The 26,715-nt window shown below is 46.0% G+C and overlaps 1 protein-coding gene across 3 annotated transcripts in view; it reads right to left on the bottom strand.

Moving 5' to 3' along the window:
* The window catches only part of dctn4 (dynactin 4), a 44,119-nt gene that overhangs the window by 10,073 nt on the left and 7,331 nt on the right, over positions 1–26,715 (bottom strand). For 2 of the 3 annotated variants that reach the window (XM_072512727.1, XM_072512729.1), the window contains exons 3-10: positions 25,965–26,143; positions 22,558–22,601; positions 20,274–20,381; positions 16,992–17,012; positions 15,720–15,793; positions 14,813–14,925; positions 13,046–13,155; positions 6,911–6,984 (exon numbers count right to left, since the gene is read on the bottom strand). In XM_072512727.1, coding sequence (XP_072368828.1) covers positions 6,911–6,984; positions 13,046–13,155; positions 14,813–14,925; positions 15,720–15,793; positions 16,992–17,012; positions 20,274–20,381; positions 22,558–22,601; positions 25,965–26,143 — 723 coding nt within the window. The remainder of the gene's footprint in view (positions 1–6,910; positions 6,985–13,045; positions 13,156–14,812; positions 14,926–15,719; positions 15,794–16,991; positions 17,013–20,273; positions 20,382–22,557; positions 22,602–25,964; positions 26,144–26,715) is intronic. The other variant, XM_072512728.1, reaches the window with a different exon arrangement.

Below are 26,715 nucleotides of genomic sequence, written 5' to 3' on the forward strand. Positions count from 1 at the left end.
GAGAGAGAGACAGAGAGAGAGAGAGAGACAGAGAGAGAGAGAGACAGAGAGAGAGAGAGACAGAGAGAGAGAGAGGAAGAGAGAGAGAGAGGAAGAGAGAGAGAGACAGAGAGAGAGAGACAGAGACAGACGGTGGTCAGGGGAAAACAAGGTGGAAATCGGGATAAAAAGGGGGATGGTGTTAATGTTTCAGTTGCCTGTTGAGTTGTGTTTGACCCATGTTATTTTAGTTTATTTATTACATTAAAGAGCTTGTCCTTTAGCTGGTTGTTCTCTGGAAATTAATCTATTTCTAAATTACTGTTCTCCATGAGGATTGTAACAACACTCACTAGCCGAGCCTGCAAATCAAGTAGTCCCTATTTCCCCCTTTTTTTTATTAATGCCTGTACTACATTTTGCTGGGCTCATTTATTACATATCAACATTTCAGTTCCATGCATTTGAAACACTGAGTCAAACTCAGAGCGGCACGGTAGCACAGTGGTTAGCACTGTTGCTTCATAACGCCAGGGTTCTGGTTCGATTACCGGCATTTCAATTGGATCCTCTTCTAAATTCCAGTGAATACAGACCCAGACGACCCAATCTCTCGACAATCCTGCCATCGTCTGGTGAACCTTCACTGCACTCAAGCAAGTATATCCTTTCTTAGGTAAGGAGACCAAAACGGCACACAATACTTCAGGTGTGGTCTCACCAAGGCTCTGCATAGTTGCAGTAAGAAATCCTTGCCCCCGTGCTCAAGTCGTTTGACAATGAAGGCCAACATACCATTTGCCTTCCCAACTTCTTGCTGTACCTGCATGCTTGTTTCCAGTATCTGGTGTACCAGGACACACAGATCCCTTTGTACGTCAACATTTCCCAATCTATCACCATTTAAATAATACTGAGCCATTCTGTTTCGCCATCCAAAGTGGATAACTTCACATTTATCCATGTTATACTGCATCTGCCAAGTATTTGCTCACTTACTCAACTTGTCTAAATCACCTTGGAGCCTCTTAACATCTTCCTCACCACTCACCTTCCCACCAAGTTTCATGTCATCAACAAACTTGGAAATATTACTTTTTCCAAATGTCTCACTTCTATGACTGTGTTTCAATAGCCACTTGCACTAATGCATACCACATTCTCAAAGTCAGCAGCAAAGAATTTCCATCAAACTCCCCGTGTTCGATTTAGTTTAGCCCTCTTGCCTCAGAACGTCGTGGGTTCAAGTCACACTGCAGAAATTCGAGCACAAGATCCAGGCTGAGGTGGGTGCTGCAATGACGGAAGTGTTGTCTTCCGGACGAGATATTAAACTGAGTCCCCACCTGCCCTCTCGGGTAAAGGTTTCCATGGGAACTGCATGAACTGTCAGTTCTCGGGATGTCTGAGTCAATATCCCCTCCTCAACTGAACCAGAAAGAGATGTAATCTGGTCATTTAACTCATTGCTACTGATGGGATCTTGCTGTGTGCAAACTGCAAGGTGCCAGCCACTGATTGTAATGTCCTGTGAACACCCGGAGAACAAATATACAAGTACAAAGTTGTTTGTTAAGCTTACAAATGAATCATAAATTAACCCATCCTGTTATCAGCTCACCAACCAGTGGAAACAATCTTGCACTGTCTACCCTCTTAATCCTTCTGACGAGAATGCCTCCTCTAATCTTCCCCATTCACTCAGTTTTTTCCCCCCCAAGTTGTTCTCTCCGATGCACATTAGTGGTGAATCCACATTGTACTTGTTCCATAGCTCCAATATCCTTTCTGTACTGTAACGAAATGTCCAAAATTGCACACAACACTCCAACAGCAGTCTAGCCAATGTCATGTTGGTGAATCAGCCTTGTGCAGTGACACCAACGCAGATCTGCGAGATATTAGGTTCTCAGTATTAAGCATCTTGCGCCCACTGCCACACTGGGCAGAGGCCTCCCTGTCCTGCAAAGAAGGTTTATTCTGGAGTTTGGCAGCAGTAGCAATACAAAATCGCTGCTACAATGTAGCATTTACAGGTTCAAAGCGAACAAGGCGCAAGTAACAGCCGAGGATACTGAAAACCAAACGCAGTTATAATTCTGACTTGTCTGTAAAGGCCACTGCCATGCTGGAGAACATTGACGTGTGATTGTAAACACTCACGGCAATAAAAGCCACAGGCTGACAGAGGTTTAACACTATATAGAGTGCTCTGACTGACTCCAGGTCAATAAACCCAGGGCTCAGTTCAGGTCTGCAACATTTTTGGCTTTCAAATGGATTCAAACAAAATGGTGAGACTGGAATGGGGATTGGGGGGGGGGTGGGGGACACACGTGAACTGAACATAATAAACCGAAGTCACCAATTTCTGGTTAGAATTGCGAGTGATGCTAACGAAGGGTTACATTCACAGAGCTGGACCCCGACCTGCTGCTTGGAGTACAGTGCGATTCCAGATCATGCAGTGACCCAACTCTGGGTGCTGCGTGCAGCCTAGTATTTACAAAGTGCTCAGTCGGCTGTCCCATTCATGGCCACTTTGCAAACCGTCTTAAATGTCGAGAAATCGTAACCGTACTAACGGATATCGTGGAGCTGCTGCTCGGGTGTAAAAAAAGTTACATTCTTTTAAAAAAAAAAGGTGCAAAAGATTTTCCAAAGTGCTGAGGTCCCACACTTCCTTACACTATCCAGATGGCCCTGGGCTGTCCAAATGACAGGAAGAAAGTGTAAAAAGGAGACCAACAGGTTTCCTGCAGACTTGCGGTTTATAGCATACCAAATTAGTTTTTAATCAAACCCGACAGGACTCCAAGCAAGTCATCAAAATATGGATCTCAAGAAGCAATTTCCACCTGCAGAAACTTTCAGATGTGTTTTTAAAATCTCCAAAGGTTTAAATACTTGGCCTTGCTGATCTATACCCTAGCCTCAGTTCAGGCAATGGATTGATGTCTCTCTTATAAACAAGCATATTTCCAGAGTTGATGCGATGGAAGTCACACAATTATTGACCAAACCAAACCGCCTCCACTCATTCAGCATTTGCAAGGAAACCATTTCTTTGTTTCTCCAACAGAAGGTAGCAGCATTCCCACAGTGGGCTAACTGCAGGGTAAAACCCGACTGCAAGAGGCTTCTCTGTCCTGTGAGTGTAGACAAGATACCCCAAAACTGCAATGGGACTTAAAACTGATGGGTGTTTCAGGGGGAAAAAATCCTATTTGCCTTTGTTGTTTCACACTGGGATAGGAAGGGCTGACGCTGTACACCATAACTGAGATATTCTTACAATCGCTCATTCACCTCTCGTTATGGTATACAACTCTGGCACAATAATGCATCCTAGCCCCAGATTCTGTTTGACCAAAATGTCAAATTTTAAGTTTATTTCAACACCCCTTTACTGGACTATCATTTTTGATCAGGATTCTAACCCTCGTCTCGCACCCGGCCACATCAACCTGCACCCCCGGAAAAGCCAACATACAGCTTAAAAAACACAATGGTCAATTTGCAAAACTGGCTTCGTTATCCAGTCAAAAACTACCCACCCAGAATACCATATTCACTGCTCTCACCTACAGAGTTCACCAGACTCCCTTAAGCCAGCTCTTGCCCACAGATTCTATCGCTCGGGTCCTCGAGATTCCCACTTTCAAATTTCTCTATGCCTCTCGCACATTTTCCCCCAGATCCTCTGTTCCTTCCAGCATTAGCTCATTTCTCATTACCTGCTCTGCCATAACTGGCCCCCTAAACCCTGCACTTGCAGAGCATTCCTTTAAGCTGGGAAGCCCTTTGCTAAAACAGATGCACATTGCCATGATATCCAGTATGTTGATACAGCAAGAGATTTTCACCTGCCTCATGCCAAATGTTTGTGGGAAGTGGTGATAAGACCATAAGACCATAAGACGTAGGAGCAGAATAAGGCCACTCGGCCCATCGAGTCTGCTCCGCCATTCAATCATGGCTGATATTTTCTCATCCCCATTCTCCTGCCTTCTCCCCATAACCCCTGATTCCCTTATTACTCAAGAACCTATCAATCTCTGTCTTAAAGACACTCAGTGATTTGGTCTCCACAGGCTTCTGCGGCAAAGAGTTCCACAGATTCACCACCCTCTGGCTGAAGAAATTCCTCCTCATCTCTGTTTTAAAGGATCGTCCCTTTAATCTGAGATGGTGTCCTCTGGTTCTAGTTATTCCGACAAGTAGAAATATCCTCTGGACGTCCACTCTATCCAGGCCTCGCAGTACCTTGTATGTTTCAATAAGATCCCCTCTCATCCTTCTAAACTCCAACGAGTACAGACCCAGAGTCCTCAACCGTTCCTCATACGACAAGTTCTTCATTCCAGGGATCATTCTTGTGAACCTCCTCTGGACCCTTTCCAAGGACAGCACATCTTTCCTTAGATATTTCCCAAAACTACTCACAATACTCCAAATGGGGTCTGACCAGAGCCTTATACAGCCTCAGAAGTACATCCCTGGTCTTGTATTCTAGCCTTCTTGGCATGAATGCTAACATTGCATTTGCCTTAACTGCCGACTGAACCTGCACATTAACCTTAAGAGAATCGTGAACAAGAACTCCCAAGTCCCTTTGTGCTTCTGATTTCCGAAGCATTTCCCCATTTTGAAAATAGTCTGTGCCTCGATTCCTCCTTCCAAAGTGCATAACCTCACACTTTTTCACATTGTATTTCATTTGCCACTTCTTTGCCCACTCTCCGAGCCTGTCCAAGTCCTTCTACAGCCCCCTTGCTTCCTCAATACTACCAGTCCCTCTACAGATCTTTGTATCATCTGCAAACTTAGCAACAGAGCCTTCAGTACCTTCTTCCAGATCATTAATGTATATTGTAAAGTGTTGTGGGCCCAGCACAGACCCCTGAGGCACATCACTAGTCACCGGCTGCCATCCTGAAAAAGACCCCTTTATCCCCATTCTCTGCCTTCTGTCAGTCAGCCAATCCTCTATCCATGCCAGGATCTTACCCTGAACACCATGAGCTCTTAACTTATTTAAGTCTCCTATCCGGCACCTTGTCAAAGACCTTCTGGAAATCTAAATAAATCACGTCCACTGGTTCTCCTTTGTCTAACTTGCTTGTTACCTCCTCAAAGATCAAACAAAGTTAAAAGCTGCAATGAGATGGCTCCGAGCAGCTACAGTTCCTTCTTACTGCACACACGCAGTAAAAGAGCTCAGATTCCAATCCGAGACTCAATATAGCATTACCATTTGGAGTAGAAAACTCCACACGGTTGGCTAAATTCAAACCATTCTCAATCCATACTTGTTCTCATCTACCCTAAATGCCAACAATACCTACACTTTCTAAGTATTTCGCTGGCAGTAAAACTCTTCTGGGACAAATTAAAACCAAAATACTGCAGAGGCTGAAAATCTGAAATAGATTATCATCGAATTTATAGTACAGAAGGAGGCCATTCGGCCCATCGAGTCTGCACCGGCTCTTGGAAAGAGCACCCTACCCAAGGTCAACACCTCCACCCTATCCCCATAACCCAGTAACCCCACCCAACACTAAGGGCAATTTTGGACACTAAGGGCAATTTATCATGGCCAATCCACCTAGCCTGCACATCTTTGGACTGTGGGAGGAAACCGGAGCACCCGGAGGAAACCCACGCACACACGGGGAGGATGTGCAGACTCCGCACAGACAGTAACCAAAGCCGGAATCGAACTTGGGACCCTGGAGCTGTGAAGCAATTGTGCTAGCCACACACAATGAAAACAAAGTGTTGGAAAAACTCCTCAGCGGCCATGAAGAGAGAAACAGAGTTAACGCTTCAAGTCCAATATGGTTCTTTCTCGGAACTGAAACCCTTCGAGACATCCTGAGATTGCGAAAGGTTCTGTAGAAATCTTTTCCTTTTTAAAGGCACTTAAACTAGAAGTTGTTTAAAACCTGCAAAAATCGAAACAAACCCCACCCAAAGCAAACCCAACAAACGACTCATTGATCTCAATGCCCTGAGTCCAATGTTTTGATCAAAATTTTGATTGCATTTCACAAGTCCTATGCAAAGATCTCAAAATATTCCTGTTGGGTCACTAAATAAATATGGATTTTTTTTGTTGCTTTGTTTAAAAGGTTTCCAGGCAATTAGGGGTGGGCAATAAATACTGGCCTAGCCAACGATACCCACATCCTGTAAAGGAGGGCGGCACGGTGGCCCAGTGGTTAGCACTGTTGCTTCACAGCTCCAGGGTCCCAGGTTCGATTCCCGGCTTGGGTCACTATCTGTGCAGAGTCGGCACGTTCTCCCCGTGTCTGTATGGGTTTCCTCCGGGTGCTCTGAACATTCTGAATTCTCCCTCTGTGTACCCGAACAGGTGCCAGAATGTGGCGACTAGGGGATTTCCACAGTAACTTCATTGCAGTGTTGATGTAAGCCAACTTGTGACAATAAAGATTTTCGGAATTAAAAAAATTAAACAACCATTTTAGACTTGAGAAATATTAAAAATTACAAAAGGATAGGACAATGTAGATAGTGGCAAATGAGCGAAGGGGTTTCAGAATAAGACAGATGTTAAGATTGAATGACAGATTTAGCACAAAGACAGCTAGAAAAATCTTGTCCATGGAGAGTTGGGGAATGAATCAGAAACCATGGCTTCATTTACTAATAGGTTAAAAGGGAGAGTAGAGGGATGGATGGAGAGAAAGAATGTTGGAACAGGATGGGCCCACAGGATTAGGACTACCCCTCGTGAGAGATAAAAAGTACAATTTCTGCGTTGTAGCTTTGATCTAACTCGTACAACACGCGAGACCATGAGTTTTTAATTCCAATCTGTAAGGCCAGACTTCCTCTTCCCACCAATGAAGAGCACAGCATGGAATCGAAAGCCAAGTCTCAGCATGAAGAGCCATATACTCACACAGCGACCAGCTGGATCTTGAACTTGATGGAGGTTGGGTTAAACTCGGGCTTGCTCAAGTTGTGTTCACATTTCTGCAATGGTCAGGGTAATAAGAGTCAAGGAGAAAAAAAACACCACAAAATCAAACCCATGATTTGCAAACAAAATCTCCAAGACCAACAACAGTCCCGTTTTAAAAGTTATATCTTATAGTTCTGGACGGACACCCGAGCACACAATTAGCAATCGTATTTTAAACCATGATCGTTGAGGAGCTTTGGAAAGACAGGAGAATCCCCCCTCACCTGCACTTCAGGAAGGTCTGTTTTAGAGCTGCCTGAACTCGTATGGATGCAATGCGTAAAAGATTAGGCTGCTCTGCAAGTTAACCCCTTGCCTGCTCAACAATCTAAAACACATCTGCTGAAGCCGCCTTCTGGAAATTTCTGAAGCTTGGTAGAAGAATTTCCAGAATCAAGCAGGTCACTGTGACCACAATGAACAGAACTCTCACCATCTTCATTCTCAACATGCTTCATATTCCAACAGGGTTTATTGAGCAGCCTTTGCCATTAGCTTAGCTCCGAGAGCTACAGTGAAGCATATTATTGTGATTTTTTTTTAAAATGTTAACAGCAAAATAAACACAACCGCTGCTGATTTTGCATGATTTGCCCTCCACTAGTTCAAGGAGAGTTGAAGCCGAGAAAACGTCATTGGCTTCCTCATTGTCACTCAGTTCACTTCTACCCTTGGCACCCTTTCACAATTCTGCAGCTGCCCGGGGAGGCGCCTGTGACTCTTTGACCAGAGAAGAAAGTGAGTCAGCAACTGCCACATAAAAGACATTTAAATGAGAAGGGAATCAAGTGGTATTGGAGTCCCAAGCAGGCACGCAACGCTGCCATCCTTTCCACCAACCTCCCCCCACAAAACTACTTTAGTCACGTGTGGGGGGATTTTGGTACCTTGTTGGCTTCCACTGATGGAGCATCAATTCCATCCTCTCCAGACAACTGCTTCAGACCTTTCAGCTCCCCCCCCACCCCCAAACCTTAAAATATTCACCGACTCCCATGGCTGCTGTGCAGGGACCAGAAGATGCTGCTGGTGAATTGCATCCCCTCGCCCCTAGTCCAATTGTTGGATTAAAGTCTCTCTATTTACTTCCCCTAAGCCCAGTTTAAGGGGCGGTATAACAAGAAGAGTTAGGTCAAGTGGAAGGTAGTACCACAGCAGGCAGGCAGCTCAGCAACCTTGCTCTGGGAGACAATACCAATGGGAGGGCTGGAAGGGAATAAAATCCCATTGGGGTAGCCGGAGTCATAAGTCTGAGGGTGGGTTTGAGGTACATCACGGAAGGAAGAGTGCCAGGAGCTCTGCACAGCCTCAGTGTTGTGCTGCCTAAAGTATCCTGAAGGTCCTCTCTCTATCGGGAATGTCCAACATGTAGATTGCTGTTATAGTGCGGGGCGCAGTGGTTGCTGAGTGAGTGCTTGCTGAGAAGGGGAGTAAATTTTTTTTTAAACTTACTGTTGGGGGTTTCCAGCTGAATCCGGTTGGAGTGAGGGCAGAGTGACTGTTGGGTAAGTAGTAAAGATTTAAATTGTTTGCGCGGGCCCTTAACAACTGATTGTTGTTATAGTGCGGGGCGCAGTGGTTGCTGGTTAAGTGTTTTATTTTTACCTGTATTTAGGTTGGGCAGTTTATAAACCATAGACACTACACTTGTAGTGTCCCCCACCCTTCCACCTCCTCTAACCTAAGGAGTCGAGTGAATATCAGGTAAGCTCTTTCTTTTTCTTGTTTTATCCGCAATTTACCATGGGGGGATGGCAGGGAAGGCAGTGCAATGTTCCTCCTGCAGAATGCCGTCAGTGTCCCTGCTGATTTCACCTGTGGGAAGTGCACCCATCTCCAGCTCCTCAGAAACCGCGTTAGGGAACAGGAGCTGGATGAACTTCGGATCATTTGGGAGGCAGAGGTGGTCATAGATAGAAGCTTCAGGGATGTAGTTACTCCGAAGAATCAAAATAAATGGGTGATGGTGAGAGAGGCTGGGAGGAAGCAGTCAGTCCAGGGATCCTCTGTGGTCGTTCCCCTCAGTAACAAGTATACCGCTTTGGATACTGTTGAGGGGGACGACCTACCAGGGGTAAGCCACGGTGAACGGATCTCCAGCACTGAGCCCGTCCCTGTGGCTCAGGAGGGAAGGAGGGAGAGCAGGAGAGCAATAGTTATTGGGGACTCGATAGTTAGAGGGACAGATAGACAGTTCTGTGGCAACGAAAGAGACTCACGAATGGTATGTTGCCTCCCAGGTGCCAGGGTCTGTGATGTCTCGGACTGTGTTTTCAGAATCCTTAAGGGGGAGGGGGAACAGTCACAAGTTGTGGTACACATCGGTACCAACGACATAGGTAAGAGAAGGAATGGGGATTTAAAACAGGAATTTAGGGAGCTAGGGTGGAAGCTGAGAGCCAAGACAAACCATGTTGTCATCTCTGGTTTGTTGTCGGTGCCACGTGCTAGCGAGTTGAGGAACAGGGCAAGAGTGCAGATAAACACGTGGCTGCAGGGATGGTGTAGGAGGGAGGGTTTAAGTTATGTGGATAATTGGAGCACATTCTGGGGAAGGTGGGACCTGTACAGACAGGACGGTTTGCATCTGAACCAGAAGGGCACCAATATCCCAGGAGGGAAATTTGCTACATCTCTTCAGGGGGGTTTAAACTAATTTGTCAGAGGGATGGGAAAACGAGCTGTAGTCCAGAAGCCAGTGTGGAGAGTAGTGAGGTACTGAGGAGGGTATCAAGGTCACAGGAGTGTACCGGCAGACAGAGGTGGGTTGAAATGTGTCTACTTCAATGCAAGGAGCATCCAGAATAAGGTTGGTGAACTTGGAGCGTGGATTGGTACTTGGAACTACGATGTTGTGGGCATTACAGAGGCATGGTTAGAACAGGGACAGAAATGGATGCTGGACGTTCCGGGGTATAGATGTTTCTGTAAGAGTAGGGAAGGTGGAGGAGTAGCATTGTTAATCAAGGATAGTTTAACGGCTGCAGAAAGGCAGTTCGAGGGGGATCTGCCTACTGAGGTAATATGGGCTGAAGTTAGAAATAGGAAAGGAGCGGTCACGTTGTTAGAAGTTTTTGGTAGGCCCTCAAATAGTAATAGAGGTGTGGAGGAAAAAACAGATGTTGGATAGCTGTTGTCATGGGTGACTTTAACTTTCCAAAAATTGACTGGAACCTCTATAGGTCGAACAGTTCGGATGGGGCAGTTTTTGTACAGTGTGTGCAGGAGGGTTTCCTGACACAATATGTGGATAGGCCGACAAGAGGTGGGGCCACATTGGATTTGGTACTGGGTAATGAACTGAGCCAAGTGTTAGATTTGTTTGTGGGAGAGCACTTTGGAGATAGTGACCACAATTCGGTGTGTTTCACTATTGCAATGGAGAGGGATAGGACCATACGGCAGGGCAAGGTTTAGAATTTGGGGGAGGGGTAATTATGATGCGATTAGGCAAGAATTAGGGAGCAAAAGATGGGAACAGAAACTATCAGGGAAAGGCACAAATGAAAAGTGGAGCTTGTTCAAGGAACAAATACTGTGTGTCCTTGATAGGTATGTCCCTGTCAGGCAGGGAGGAAATGGCCATGTGAGGGAACCATGGTTCACAAAAGAGGTTCAATGTCTTGTCAAGAGGACGAAGGAAGCGTATGTAAGGATGAGAAAACAAGGTTCAGGTGGGTCGCTTGAGGGTTACAAGGTAGCAAGGAATGAACTAAAAAAAGGGCTTAGGAGAGCTAGGAGGGGGCATGAGAAGGCCATGGCGGGTTGGATCAAGGAAAACCCCAAGGCTTTTTACTCTTATGTGAGAAATAAAAGAATGACCAGGGTGAAGTTAGGGCCGGTCAAGGACAGTAGTGGGAACTTGTGCATGGAGTCAGAAGAGATAGGAGAGGCGTTGAATGAATACTTTTCTTCAGTGTTCACCAAGGAGAGGGGCCATGTTTTTGAGGATGAGTGTGTGATACAGGCTTGTAGGCTGGAGGAGATAGATGTTCTGGGGAAGGATGTATTAGCAATTTTGAAAAACCTTAGGGTCGACAAGTCCCCTGGGCCAGATGGGATATATCCTAGGGTTATTTGGGAGGCAAGGGGTGAGATTGCAGAGCCTTTGGCTTTGATCTTTGGGTCCTCACTGTTCACTGGGATAGTGCCAGAGGACTGGAGAGTGGCGAATGTTGTTCCTCTGTTCAAGAAAGGGAATAGGAATACCCTGGTAATTATAGGCCGGTTAGTCTTACTTCGGTGGTCGGTAAGTTAATGGAAAAGGTCCTGAAGGATAGGATTTATGACCATTTGGAAAGATGCAGCTTAATCCGGGATAGTCAACACGGATTCGTGAAGGGTAAGTCTTGCCTCACAAATTTGATTGAATTCTTTAAGGAGGTAACTAAGTGTGTAGATGAAGGTAGAGCAGTTGATGTTGTATACATGGATTTTAGTAAGGCGTTTGATAAGGTTCCCCATGGTCGGCTCATGAAGGAAGTAAAGAGGTGTGGGATAGAGGGAAATTTGGCCAATTGGATAAGTAACTGGCTATCACATAGAAGACAGAAGGTGGTGGTTGATGGAAAATTTTCAGACTGGAGACCAGTTACCAGCGGTGTACCACAGGGATCAGCGCTGGGTCCTTTGCTATTTGTGATTTTTATCAATGACTTGGAGGGGGCTGAAGGGTGGGTCAGTAAATTTGCTGATGACACCAAGATTGGTGTAGTAGTGGATGAGGTAGAGGGCTGTTGTAGGCTGCAAAGAGACATTGATAGGATGCAGAGCTGGGCCTAAAAATGGCAGATGGAGTTTAACCCTGCTAAGTGCGAGGTGATTCATTTTGGTAGGAAAAATTTGAATGCGGATTACAGGGTCAACGGCAGGGTTCTGAGGAATGTGGAGGAACAGAGAGATCTTAGGGTTCATGTCCACAGATCTCTGAAGGTTGCCACTCAAGTGGATAGAGCCGTGAAGAAGGCCTATAGTGTGTTAGTGTTTATTAACAGGGGGCTTGAGTTAGCGTTTATTAACAGGGGGCTTGAGTTTTAAAAGCTGTGGGGTTATGCTGTGGGACCACATTTGTGCAAAGGAGATTTACCAGGATGCTGCCTGGTTTGCAGGATACGTCTTATGAGGAAAGGTTGAGGGAGCTAGGGCTTTTCTCTTTGGAGCGGAGGAGGATGAGAGGCGACTTAATAGATGACGAGGGGGATAGAGTGGACGTTCAGAGAGTATTTTCTCGGGCGGATGTAGCTGTTACAAGGGGGCATAACTACAAGGTTCAGGGTGGGAGAAAAAGGAGGGATGTCCGAGGTAGGTTCTTTACTCAGAGTGGTTAGGGTGTGGAATGGACTGCCTGCTGTGATAGTGGAGTCGGGCACTTTAGGAACTTTCAAGCGGTTATTGGATAGACACATGGAGCACACCAGAATGACGGAGTGGGATAGCTTGATCTTGGTTTCGGACAAGGCTCGGCACAACATCAGAGGGCTGAATGGCCTGTTCCGTGCTGTACTGTTCTATGTTCTAGGTAGAAGCTGTGGCCTTCTCACCAATGTTTACAGCTCTCTGCACCCAACCTTTACTCGTCATGCTTGCCTTCCACTAGTAACCCTTTTGTCATTTAATTGCTCCTTCCCTCCACCCTAGTAAGACTTTCTTCTTTACTTGGAATGAACTGGACATGAGCAAAATGTTTGGTGCAAGCAGTTGATACTGGCATATACTTTCCATACGAGCCTGCTGCCATCCCTCTGCATCTAGCCTCGCGTCTCTGGATAAGGAGTCATCCATGGACTGTGAATCTTTGAAAATCTCTACTACAGAAAGGCCATGAATGCTCAGTTGTTGAGTAAATACCAGAGTGAGGTCCATAGATTTTTGCACACTTAAAATAATCAACAGATTTGAGAAAAGGACGTGAAAGAAAATTTGTGCGAGATCAACGCTGACCTTACTAGAGCAGACCTAAACCTGCTCCGATTATGTTATGTCCTTCAAAATGTTCATATCCACCCCCTCCTGTCCCATAATAAATAATTCACCTGCTCGCCCCACAGGCCCCATGTCCCCCAGCGGACCTACCCGGCAACGTAGCGAGCGCTTTATCAAGAGATGCTTGTGCTTTGGGTACAACTGGGAAGCAGAGATTGGCTGGAAGTCTGGTTGCAGCAGTCGCTGGTGAAGGGTGGTCACTGCACAGATTAAAAACAGAGACAGATTAATAGAATATTTCACCAGCCCCATTCACTCACTCAGTACTTAGAGTGACAGAATGATTACAGTTCAGGCAGCGATCATTCAGCCTGTTGAGTCCGTGCTAGCTCTTTGAAAGAGCGACTCAGCCAGTCCCACTCCCTGGCCTTTCCCCCCCATAGCCCTGCAAATTACTTCCCTTCAGATGCTCATCCAATATTTTTTGACAGCCACGATTTAAGCTATCGCCGTTACACTCTCAGGCACTTAATAAAAACTGATTCTGAATCCATTCATGGTGTGAAGTTAGGATGCAGACAACTTTCCATCGGCTAATTTAACCCACCAATTCATCACAGAATTCACATAGCATCCACAAGGGTGAAGCAAGGTAAGGTGAGATAAACCCAAGTAAGTTGCCTCTTGTTCTGTGACCTGGTGGAATGCCTGCAGTGCCAAGCAGGAATAGCTCAAGCGGGCATCAATCATCGAAAAAAATACTACTTTCTAGATCCACCCACTCCTCAAAATACACCCACTCTGCAGCCTCCTCAGCTTACACCAGATATAACTAAACTATTTTCTCTTCCTATCTCAAGTGTCAGCGTGGCTAAGTGTGGTACACTGGGTGGAGTTAAAAGGTTGTGGGTTCAAACCCCTGGCTTGAGCTCATTAGCTGCTGGCCTCGGGATAATCCCTTCCACAAACATTCACTCCCTCCACCACTGACGCACAGTGGCAGCCGTGTGTACCATCGACAAGATGCACCACAGGAACTCACCAAGGTTCCTTTGGCAGCACATTCCAAACCCACCACCGTTAGAAAGACAAGGGCAGCAGGTACCTGGGAACAACACCAACTGGAGGTCCCTTCCAAGTCACTTGTCATCCTGACAAGGAAATATAATCGGCCGTTCCTTCACTGCCACTAAATCAAAATCCTGGAACTCCCTGCCTAACAGCATAGTGGGTGTACCGACATCGCACGAACTGCAGCGGTTCAAGAAGGCAGCTCCCACCACATTCTCAAAGGATCTGGGATGGACAATAATTGCTAGCCTAGCCAGCGACACCCACATTCTGCAATTGAATTTTTTTTAAAGCTGTCTGTTCGGTGCTTTCCCAATGGAGATTAAAGATGACAGGATTAAGAGCTCTCCCTCAACCAAGAATAGGTAAAAGAAAATCAACTAACTGGCCATTTGCCTCACTGCTGATTGTGCGATCTTTGCAATGCACAAACCTGCTGCATTCATACAAATAAAAGCGAATGCTGATCAAAGCAACCGGAAGGACTCTGGGTTTTCTTGGACACAGTACATATAACAATTAATGATTCCCCATTCTCAAGGCACTGATTCTTGCCAGTGTCTAGCGACAGAACAGTGGCACACCACCAAAACCCCTAAATATCTTGCAGTGCACTTGGACAGCAGGACAGTATAAGAACTCAGAATTCATGGATTACTATCACATGGGAACCTCAGTGGATTTTGGCCAGATCTTTGTACCACAATCATCTGTCTGCAAGCATGCGATCATCAGAATGAATATTAATGTTCTTCCATTAAAAGTTAGTTACACAGCCAGTCAGGTAATTATTGAATTCCATATTCAGTACATAGTGTATTTGTCAAAACTTGGCTTGGTCATTACCCTCGGGCAGGTTTAGGGCTCTAGTGTAATAATCCTCTGGAAGCGGCTCCACTTCCTCTAATGGCTGGGCAGGCTCGATCTTTATCTCTTTGTGGTCCTCTGCTTCTTTCAGCCTAGAAGGCAGGATGATTACACATAAACAAGATACCCAGTACATGACAGCAGCCAAATTTAATTGCCTCCTATGCTGAAGGCTCTGTGCTCAGTATAGGGCTAGTAGAGATAGGAAGGGCCAAAGATCTTAGGTAAAGATGCAGGGTTACTTTTTCCACTTGTCCCAAATGACCATTTGTAATGCAAGCCGATCAGCAAAATATTTGACCATGGTGGCATAATGGCAACCCAGATATGTCCTCATGGGCACAATACAGGGGGGGCATCAGTGGACAGCGATCATCATCAGATGGTTATTGTTAGCCCCATCCCTTTTCTCCTGGCACCCAGATTCCTTGGTGAGGGGTTGGGAATCAACTGCAGCCTCCTGCTGCTTTCTAGCTAGGATTAACCAGTCAGTCACTAAGTATGTTCAAGGCTGAGATACAGATTTTTAATCGGTGAAAGAATCAAGGGTAATGGGGATAAGGTGGGATAGTGGAGACATGATCATCACATCAGATCAGTCATGATCTCATCGAATGGCAGAATAGACTCAATGGGCCTATTTCTGCTCCTGCGTCTTATGGTCTAATAGGTGTTGGGTGCAAACCCGGGGCCTAACTCGCTCTGCAGAGTCAAACATCTCACCAGCAGCTTAACACTCTGTTTAGTCCCGAGAGGTAACAGCTCCTGCAGCAAGAACCAAGCACGCTGAAAGGTACAGAGTGCAGCAAGGCGCTACGCACATCACCTCCACCAGCCCCCCCCATAGAAATCCCAGCAGCTACGTCAAGTGCAGTAAGTTACTTACGTCGACCCAGCAAGGGTAATGATGGGTGCCCCGGGTCTCTGTCGCTGCAGCCTTGTGCCAAGGCCGTACTTGTCCTGAAATAAATGCACCAAGATTTCACAGGCTTCCCTCAGAAGGAACATTAATTGCAAGGTTGTGGCATGGAGCTTAGAAATGAAATGTATTGAGTGTCAGAATAAAGCATTACAGATGGTGTATGAAACGTCCACTTAAACAGAGAAGCAGCAGCAGCAATGTGAGGACACAATCAGCCTTTAACTCCAAGATTATTTTGAACTCTTTGAACAATTGTGCTCACCAGCTTTTCAGATAATGTCCTCCAGCCCAATTTCATTTGAAAGGACAAAAAAATTATACCAGCGGGAATCTCCCACAGTTTGAGTTTCTAACACTCACTGTACGTCACTACAGTAGGTAAATTAGCATGAAATCGATTTTTCTTTGGCATACTGATTACCAAAACATTAAGCGAGGATTGATGCACATTCAGAGACTTCTTAATATATGCATAGACATTGTTTATATGTACCCATGTATTGATGATAAACACACGTATGTGACAGATTACATATGGCACATTCACATTGTCTATACACACATGCGGATCACATGTTATATACACAGACATGTGAACTAGGAGTAGGCCATTCGGTCCCTTCAGCCTGCTCCACCACTCATTCGGAACATGATTTATCCGATTGTGGCCTCAACTACACCTTCCCATCTACCCCCAGTAACCTTTGACGTCCTTGTTAATCAAGAATCTATCTACTTTGGCCTTACAAATATTCAATGACCCTGCCTCCAACGCTCTTCAAGGAAGAGAGTTCCAAAGAATCGTAACCCTCAGAAAGATGTCCTCATCTCTGTTTTAAGTGAGTGACTCGTTATTTTCAAACTGTCTCTCTCACTTCTAGTCTATCCCACAGGGGGAAACATTCTCTCAGTATCGCCCCTGCCAAGTCCCCTCAGGATCTCATACAAGAGATTCTATAGATTGGTAACACTAGTCACCAAAGTCTATCGCAATATCACAAACCAATAAAATCATGACAATTCCAAATCCAATATAATTTATAAGGTATTCAAACTCTTCTGAAACAAAAATTATAAAAGATTACAATTCACTCCCCCGCCTTCTCCAAAGCACTGCTTCTACCGCCGCCCCCCCCCCCCCCCCCCCCCCCCCCAGTAAAATGCTGGATACGCTGATATGGATTCCAAATGTATGACACAGCAACAGAGGGGAACTGAACATAGTAACTAACTCACCACCACGTGTATAGTATGTGTCTGAACATGCGGAGCAGCAGCAGTATTGAGACAAAGAAAAAAAATCATTCAGCAGTTAGTGCAATTAACATAAACAACCTAAACAAAGTTGATCAGGCTGTTCTGATGTGGGTCCTTCATCTTTTGGGTATCTATAGAATCAAGGGGATGGGGGGGAACTTCATTTGTTTAATTTTTTTCACGATTTTATGCAAAAACAGTACATAAGATTGTAAATAAATCTCAAAGAGTCTATTCTCTAATGATATCACCCGAGCACTCAGCCTGTGGGATCCTGATGCCAGTGACAAACCATACCTTCAGACTAGGCAGAGCGTAGTCTAGAGCCCCCCCAGGTAAGCATGGCCATAAGATCATACATTCAGAATACCAATCCACATGTTATTGGAGAAATAATTTGCAAGATTGTAGGGGAAAGAACTGGCTCAGGCATGACTGGTCAAATGGCTTCCCCCTTATTATCAGGGTGTATGATTCTACCACCTTTCCATTCGGAGCATCTACTTGCTTCTTAAAAGAAGTCATGTACGATGCCATGCAAGCAACAATCCTGGCTCCACACTCCAGCTGCTGCTCACCATCCGAGTAAAGCAATTCTTCTCCCAAATTAGTATCAAACTTGCCCTTTAGGACCTGACCCAGGGCACACTTGCCCTCCAGATAAGGATAAAAGCACCATTTCAGGCTTACTTTCCCTAGCCTGTTAAATATCCTACACAAGATCTCCTGTTTAAGTACAAACGGGCCCTAGTTCACCAAGTTGGGTTTTATGCAGGACAGGATACCATCTGGCCCATCGAACCTGTGCCAACTCTCTAAAAGAGTATTAAATTAGTCCCAGTCCACCCAATTCTTTTCCCATCGCACTGAAAAACTTTCCTTTTCAATTATTTATACAATGCCTTTTCAAATGTTAATGAATCCTTTCAGCCCGTGCATTCCCATTCATAATTCAGGTTTTTTTGAAAACTCATCTCCACCTTGGATTTGTTAATATAGCTGAAGTTTAGCAAGCTTTCTATGTTACGGTGTTACTGCATTGCAGAATCATTTCACCTTTAAAAATGCTAACTAACACCAATCCCGCAACACTCGGGTAAAAATAGTCTCAATAGGTCTTTAAATATGAAAAGGAACGCTGGCAGATTTAATGCGCAAGAGAAAGTGAAACGGTGGAGGGTGAGCTCAAAACGTCTCAACGGCCCTCGAAAAGCAGCAAGCGAGGTTAGCAAGGTAGATTCTCCAAAAGCAGTGCACTATTTAAATGGAGAGAGATTGCAGAACTCTTAGAGGTACAGAGGGATCTGGGTGTCCTGGTACTTGAATCACCAAACATTAGTGCAGCTGTACAGGACCTCAGTGAGATCACATTGGAACAGTTTTGGTCTCCTTATATGACAAAGATATTAATATGTTGGAGCAGCTCAGAGAAGCTTCACTCAATTCATTCCTGTCAAGGGCTTATCTTAAGAAAGGTTGAACAGATTGGATTTATACTCATTGGAGTTTGGAAAAATGAGAGGTGACCTTATTGAAACACACACTCCGGAGGGGATTTAATAGGGTGTTTCCTCTTGTGGGAGAGACTAGAACTTGGGGTGGGGGGGACAGTTTAAGAATAAGGGATCTATCTCCCTTTTAAGACGGACATAAAGATCATTTTGATTCTCTCTGTAGAATTCACTTCCCCAGAGAGCAGGGGAGCAGGCTCGGAGGGCCCAATAGCTTACTCATGCCCCAAAGTCAAATGTCCCTATGAGGAGTCCAGGATATCAAGGCTGAAGGGATGCCCACCAAAGAGAGAGCAGTGGGAGCAAAGAACGAGTAACCAACACACATAACCAGGAGGTTGTGAGGTAAGCATCAAGCAAGCCCAGTAAGGCGGCCATTTGGCCCATCCAGCCTGTTAGGTGGATTGGCCTTGCTAAATTGTCCCTTGATGTCCAAAGGTTAGATGGGGTTACAGCATAGGGCGGAAACATAGGCCTTGGTAGGATTCTCTTTCAGAGGTTTAGTGCAGACTTGATGGGTCGAGTGGCCTTCTGCACTGTCGGGATTCTATGATTCTACCATTCAATTTGATTATGGCTGATTGGACAACAATAGCATATCTAAAGGTGCATCATAGCAGCATTAGAAAAATCTTGGTCATAGAGGCGGTTTTTAAGTCGTGGCTTAAATGTAGAAAGTGAGGTAGAGTTGCTTTGGGAGGAAATTCCAGGGCTTGAGAGCCTGGGCAGCTGAAGGAACAGTCAGTCATCAAAGGTGGAGTGTTTAAAATCACATTCTAAAGGTCAGTATTAGAAGAGTGCAGTATCTTGGAGAGAGCAGAGGGACGTCGGGAGGAACTAGGAGCCATTCTGTCAGTGAGCACAGGGGCGATTGGAGAACAGGACTTGCTGCGGGTTATGACATGGGCAGCAGAGTTTTAGATTACTTCAGGTCTCTGTGGATAGAATGTGGAAAGCCAGAATAGTCCAGTCTAGCAGTGATAAAGGCATAGGTGATGGTACAGAGGCAACACTAAGGAGATGGAGTTCGGTGGTCTTAGTAATGAAAATTAAATAAAAATGAAAATTGCTTATTGTCACAAGTAGGCTTCAAATGAAGTTACTGTGAAAAGCCCCTAGTTGCCACATTCCGGCACCTGTTCGGGGAGGCTGGTACGGGAAATGACGAGGACATGTGGTTCGAAGCTCATTTCACAGCCAAATGTGACAAGTAGTCTGGTTAAGCCAAAGACAGACCGGAAATACATTTTTTACCCTCCCTTTTTCATATGTCTTGATATCCCTTAATAACAGAATTCAATCCATCTCAGTCTTGAAAATTTGAAGACTTTTGTGGGAAGAGTTCAAGATTTTGCCACACTCGTGTGAGAGAGATCCTAGATTTCACAGAAGCACTCAAAGCCAGTCAAGCGGTATCTTTTGCAGGCGGGAGTGGAGACTGCAACACTTTGAATAAATTAGAACTGGCAGAGGGCAGAGAGTGACTTTGAATAGCCAAGCATCAAGGCAGTGGAGCCTTGCACTAGGATTTGTGGGCTGCAAGGAAGCAGCGGAGGGTGGTGCCCGGTCAGCTGAGGAGCCTTGAGGCAGCGGCTCAGGTCAGAGTGGCACAATGTCAAAGTCCCACACCTCCCGACACAAACAGGGAGGTTAATGGAATCACGGCCAAAGGGCATGAGCAACAATGTTACCCTTCCCCTTTCCTCCACCTATTGAGCACACATGCAAGATTCCTTTGCAGAGAACTTACAGAAAAGGCAAGCGGCATGTAGTTTCTGCGTCTAACCAGCTTCTTGCGATCACGCTCGATCTTCTCTCTCTGTGCCAATTGGTGGTAATACTCCAGCAATTTATTGATCTGTGAGGAAAGAGGTGGAGAAAGATAGAGCTGAGAACTTCAATTTACAGTCCACAATGAGGAGTCTCAGACATTTTAACTCCCTGCACCTTCAACTCAATTCCCCTGGCCGAATTGGCAACACTTATAAGTGAAGAATCTTTAGTTAGCTCATTTTTGCATAACTAACGTACCTCCAATGTAAACTCTGTCCAGTTTGCTCTCAGTTGCAAAACTGCCAAATAATAATAATAATCCTTATTGTCACAAGTAGGCTAACATTAACATGAAGTTACTGTGAAAATCCCCTAGTCGCCACACTCCAGCGCCTGTTCAGGTACACACAGGGAGAATTTAGAATGTCCAATTCACCTAACAAGCACGTCTTTCGGGACTTGTGGGAGGAAACCGGAGCACCCGGAGGAAACCCACGCAGACACGGGGAGGACATGCTGACTCCTCACAGACAAGTGACCCAAGAGGGAATCGAACCTGGGACCCTGGAGCTGTGAAGCAACAGTGCTAACCACTGTGCCGCCCGTACAGTCTGCATAAACAGACATTTACTGAAACATCCAGAGTTGTTACAGTAACATCATGGTTGTTACAGTAACATCATGGTTGCTACTGGACTTTCAAAAATTCTTTCATGATTTGTGGCAGCCGCTGGCTGGGCCAGCATTTGTTGCCCATCCCTAATTGACACAGAGGGCATTTAAGAGCCAACCACTTTACTGTGGATCTGGAGTCACGTGTAGGCCAGACCAGGTAAGGACGGCAGATTTCCTTCCTTAAAGGACAAGGTTAGGTGGATTGGCCATGATAAATTGCCCTTAGTGTCCAGAATTGCCCTTAGTGTTGGGTGGGGTTACTGGGTTATATGTGGATAGGGTGGAGGTGTTGACCATGGGTCGGGTGCTCTTTCCAAGAGCCGGTGCAGACTCGATGGGCCGAATGGCCTCCTTCTGCACTGTAAATTCTATGATGATAATCTATGATTAGTGAACCAGATGGGTTTTTATGACAATCGTCATTAGACTTTTAATTCCAGATTTTGTTTTTGTTTTATTCAAATTTCATCATCTGCCGTGGTGGGATTTGAACCTAGGTCCCCAGAGCATTACCCTGGGTGCCTGGATTACTAATCCAGTGACGATACCACTAGGCCACTGCCTCCCCAATCCAGAATCTTGGACTAATAACCCAGTGGACGCAAGCTCAAAACCATTGTGTCAGTTGGGGATCACAAGTTCAATTAATTAAATTTAACTGGAATAAAATGTCAGCATTACTAATAGTGGCCATGAAACAATTCGGGGCAGCACGGTAGCATTGTGGATAGCACAATTGCTTCACAGCTCCAGGGTCCCAGGTTCGATTCCGGCTTGGGCCACTGTCTGTGCGGAGTCTGCACATCCTCCCTGTGTGTGCGTGGGTTTCCTCCGGGTGCTCCGGTTTCCTCCCACAGTCCAAAGATGTGCAGGTTAGGTGGATTGGCCATGATAAATTGCCCTTAGTGTCCAAAATTGCCCATAGTGTTGGGTGGGGTTACTGGGTTATGGGGATAGGGTGGAGGTGTTGACCTTGGGTAGGGTGCTCTTTCCAAGAGCCGGTGCAGACTCGATGGGTTGAATGGCCTCCTTCTGCACTGTAAATTCTATGATAATCTATGAATTGGATTGCTGCAAAATCCTTTTACAACTGAAAACATTGGGCTTTATCAGAGTCCCAATCTCCAGTCCACATTGCAAGGAGCAAACTTGGCATGTGCTTGATATGGAAGGAAGCAGGAAGTGGCAGAGAGCTATCATTCAGCAAGTTCCACTGCACACAACACACTGGACATGTCAGGAGACTGAACAATAACATTAACCCAAAGCTAGATTGTCCGCTGGCTCACTGGATCAAGGCAGCAATCAGATGTGACTGAAGAACAGAGGACCAATTCTCAGGCTGTATGCAGTCAGCTAATCTTTGCTTTTGAAGAGATATCCCAAAATACCTCTGTTATCCCAGGACAGGGAATGGGGGAAGTCAAATTAGCCAGCCCTCTCGATTACTATTCAGTGGATACCAAACAGAATTAAGGGATCTAAAAATCAATATCAATACGAAAGGGGTGCTGAGGAAGCTTAATATAACATCGCGGTCATAGGATTTTTCATTTGTTACTGCAGGTTTGTACCACCAAACTTACCCGCTGGGTATGTGTGTTCTCTGGTTCTTGCCACCCTCCGCTGGCTGGAAGAGAAGGAATCTGATTAACACATCACACAATGCTGCAAAACAGAAATGCAAAGAAAGGGTGGATAGGGAGGGGATGGCAGCAGAATGTCTCAAGCTGACCTCAAGCAACAGAAACAAATTGCAGTTAAATAGTGGGCGAGATTCTCCGTTGACCGACGCAGATATTGTAATCGGCGATTGGACGGAGAATCCCTTCCCACGCCCAAATTGGGGTGGCGCCAGTCTCCGCCCCCGGAAATTGGCATCATCATGTTTGGTGCCGCATGTCATTGGAACGGTGTTGCCGCGTCATCGGAAGGCTGTCCCCCGATGCTCCGCCCCCAATAGGCCGAGTTCTTGACTGCGTGGTTGACGTGTGGTCCGAGCGGTTGGGAACCCTGCCTGGCGGCCGCAGACTATGTTCAGCACCGCCACACTTGGCCGGAAGCCATACCGCAGGCCACGGGGGGGCTTCCGCGAGGGCCGGGGTAAACTGGTGTGGGTGACCAGGGGGTGGCAATGGGTTGTCCTGCGGGGCCATATTTGGCAGGTCGGGTCCACGCACGGCCAGCGCCATGGTGTACGGCGCGACTGCTGCAGGTCGTCACCATGCACATACGGCCACTCTTGGCGCAGGAGCAGCACAGTGGTTAGCACAATTGCTTCACAGCTCCAGGATCCCAGGTTCGATTCCCGGCTTGGGTCACTGTCTGTGTGGAGTCTGCACATCCTCCCCGTGTGTGCGTGGGTTTCCTCCGGGTGCTCCGGTTTCCTCCCATAGTCCAAAGATGTGCAGGTCGATTGACGATGATAAATTGCCCTTAGTGTCCAAAAGAGTTAGGTGGGGTTGCTGGGTTATGGGGATAGGGTGGATGTGTGGGCTTTAGTGGGGTGCTCTTTCCTAGGGGACGGTGCAGACTTGATGGGCCAAATGGCCTCATTCTGCACTGTAAATTCTATGTGAGCCGGGAGTTTTACCCGACGACGCTGCAAGCCCCTCATCGGTCCCGGAATCAGTGAGGATTTGGCGCTGATTTTGGCGTCGTAAAATGCTACAGTTCCCTCACCGGAGTCGGCACTTAGCCGCAGAAACAGAGAATCCAGGCCAGTGTCTTTTATGGCCTCACCAGTCCCAAAGAGCCAACAAATATTTTTGAGACAGTCATTTTTGCACGGTTGGGAAACACGACATACAATTTCTGCCCAACAAGATCCTACGAAGAGCAATGTGATAATGGTCAGATAATCTGTTTGGCTGATGTTAGTTGAGGGATAAATAAGGGCCAGGGCATCAGAGACAACTCTCCTGCTCCTCTTTGAAGAGTGCCATGGAATCTTCTACCAGCACGAGACACAGACTGGACCTGGTTTAACAGCTCATCCAAGATAGCACCTCTAACAGTGCAGCGCTCCCTCAGCACTGCATTAAGAGTGTCAGACTGGATAATATGCTCAAATCTCTGGAGTAGAATTTCAACTCACAACCGCTGGCTCAGTGACGAGGATACAATCACATGTACACAGAGCTTGGGTACAGAACGGGTTGCGGTACAGGTCTAAGTAAACAAAGATAAAGAGATGGAAGGCTGGGGTCTTGGTCAGGACGTTGGAACCTGACACTGATCAGAGCACCGATGCTGCGGAAGTGGTTTCAGGCCCAGCAAATCCAGGGTTGCGGATTGCTCAGTTTCACTGACTACAGCTGGGAGGAGGCACAAACATTCAGGGAGACAGCATCTGTACCAGGTCAGAGCTGGAGGAAACCCAAACCTCAATCCTTCCTGTACTCATAACTGCAGAAACAGTCCTTCACCTCCGGGACAGTGAAAGACAAAACAGGGTACATGCAATTTTGGCCAATAAAAAAAAATGAAAATAATCAGTTAAAAATATGTTGAGTAATAATGATACGTAAAACAACTTTTATTTATGTAACACCTTGAATGCAAAAGCATCTCACAAGAAATGTTAGCCATGGGATAATGTGGAAAATTATACAATTGGAGAGGGACCAGTTTGGCAGAGAGGCTGCTTTTTAAAAATATTTTTATTCAGGACATTTTCCATTTTACAATACACACAACAATCACTCAACTTTATACAATTTTTATTAAAACAAACAACCCACCAACCCATCCCATATTTCCCCTCTTTTGTGCAACCCCCAATCTACACCCCACCCCTCATTTGCTGAAGACTACCAATTCTTAAAGAAGATAAACAACCTCCATCTCGAATAGAACTCCTCCTCCGACCCCCTAATGGCACACTTAATTTTCTCCAGATGCGAGTACTCCAATAGGCCCCGACCCACACCGTTGCCCGAGGAGGCTCCTCGCCACCTAGCAGAATCCTCCTCCGGGCTATCAGGGAGGCAAAGGCCAACACATCAGCTCTTTTCCCCTGCTGCAACTTTGGTTCATCCGACACCCCAAATATCACCACCCACAGGCATGGCACCACCCTTACCCCCAAAACCTCGGACAGTCTCAAAAAAGGACTTCCAGAGCTTTCCTAATTTAGGGCAGAACCAAAATATGTGCAATTCGTCGCCGGCCCCCTTGAACAATGCTCGCATCTGTCCTACACCTCTGGAAAGAACCTACTCAAGCGCGTTTTAGTCATGTGCACTAAACTGGATCAGAGAGTGTCTCGCACACAAGGAGGTAGAGTTTACCCTATGTAGGACCTCACTCACACAGCCCCCTCCTCCCTCAAATGCACAACTAACTCTTCCTCCCATTTTCTCTTTACCTCATCCAGCGAAGGCCTTTCCCTCTCCATCAACTGCCCACAGATATCAGAGATCTTCCCTTCCCCTATCGCATCCAAAGACGATACCTTATCCATCAGTGAGAGGGGGGGCAGCAACCGAGGAAACGTAGAAAGCTCCTTTTGAACAAAGTTCCCCACTTGTAAATACCTGTATACATTTCCCCCCCCGAAGTTGAAACACCAGTTCCTCCAGCCCCGCAAGCCTCCCTCCATGAATAAATCCCTGAACATCTCTACACCCTCTCAGACCTTGTACAATGAGTCCAATCCCCTCGGAATAATTTTATGGTTCCCACATACCGGCACCCTTAACGCCACCAACTCCAGCTTAAAATGTTGCCTAAACTGGTTCCAAACTCGTAAGGACGTTGGCAGAGGGTCAATTTTTAAAGAGGTGAGGGGCAAGGAATGCCAGGTTCTATTTCAGGTCCAGATTTGTATTCTTACACCAGAATAAAGGCAGCCGTAAATGAATGCAGTTAGCAAGGGCTGGATTGTATTTCACCTTCTCCCCTTGCAGTTCCCCCGTTTGGAAATACAATAGAATCGTACGGTAGCCCCATCATGACCTCGCACACAGTCAGTCGAATCGGCATTACTCACCCACAGATTTGTCAGCCATGCTGACATCTCTGGAAGTCCAGCGGCAGAAGCCACAGGCAAGGTAGTAAGCCTTCTTCATGGTGGTCTTCGCTGGATCGTCCGGGAGAGGCGCTGGGATGTTGGTGGCTCTTGTGGAGAGTGTGTGCATGCAGCATGGGCAGTCAAAACAATTGGCGCACCTGCAGAGCACAAACCATGAAGTGAACGGCAAACAACAGGCATAGCGTCCAAGTAATTAATCAATTCCTACAAATATCCAAACCACAGTCATTCCGGAATTCCGTCACAGTTAAGAATGTATGTTGGTGGGGGGAGTGTGAGCATATCATTCTTTTTTCTTTATAGTTATTTTGACAGTGTGTTTAAAAAGCTGGGATTCTTCTCCTTGAAATAGTAAGTTAAGAGTTAATGGAAGTGCTCAAAATCATGTATGGTTCTGATCAAGAAGAAACAACTGTTTTCACTGGCAGTAAGGTCAGTAAGCAGAGGATACGGATTGAATGCCATCAACCAAAGAACCGGAGAGGGAGATGAGATTTTTTTTTAAATTCGGTGATCTGGAATTCACTGTCTGATAGAACAATGGAAATAAAGTCAATAGAAATTTCTCAGGAAATTGGACAAATGCTTGCATTAACACCCTGGCATTAAGGCCGATGTGCATCTGGTACCTCCGATGACTCAGCTAATAAGTACGCAACCCAGATATTGCTGGGCCATGCACACCAGTCTTTGGTCCGTGGTGAAACAG

The sequence above is a fragment of the Scyliorhinus torazame genome, chromosome 7, assembly GCF_047496885.1.
Source record: "Scyliorhinus torazame isolate Kashiwa2021f chromosome 7, sScyTor2.1, whole genome shotgun sequence".
Taxonomy (NCBI): domain Eukaryota; kingdom Metazoa; phylum Chordata; class Chondrichthyes; order Carcharhiniformes; family Scyliorhinidae; genus Scyliorhinus; species Scyliorhinus torazame.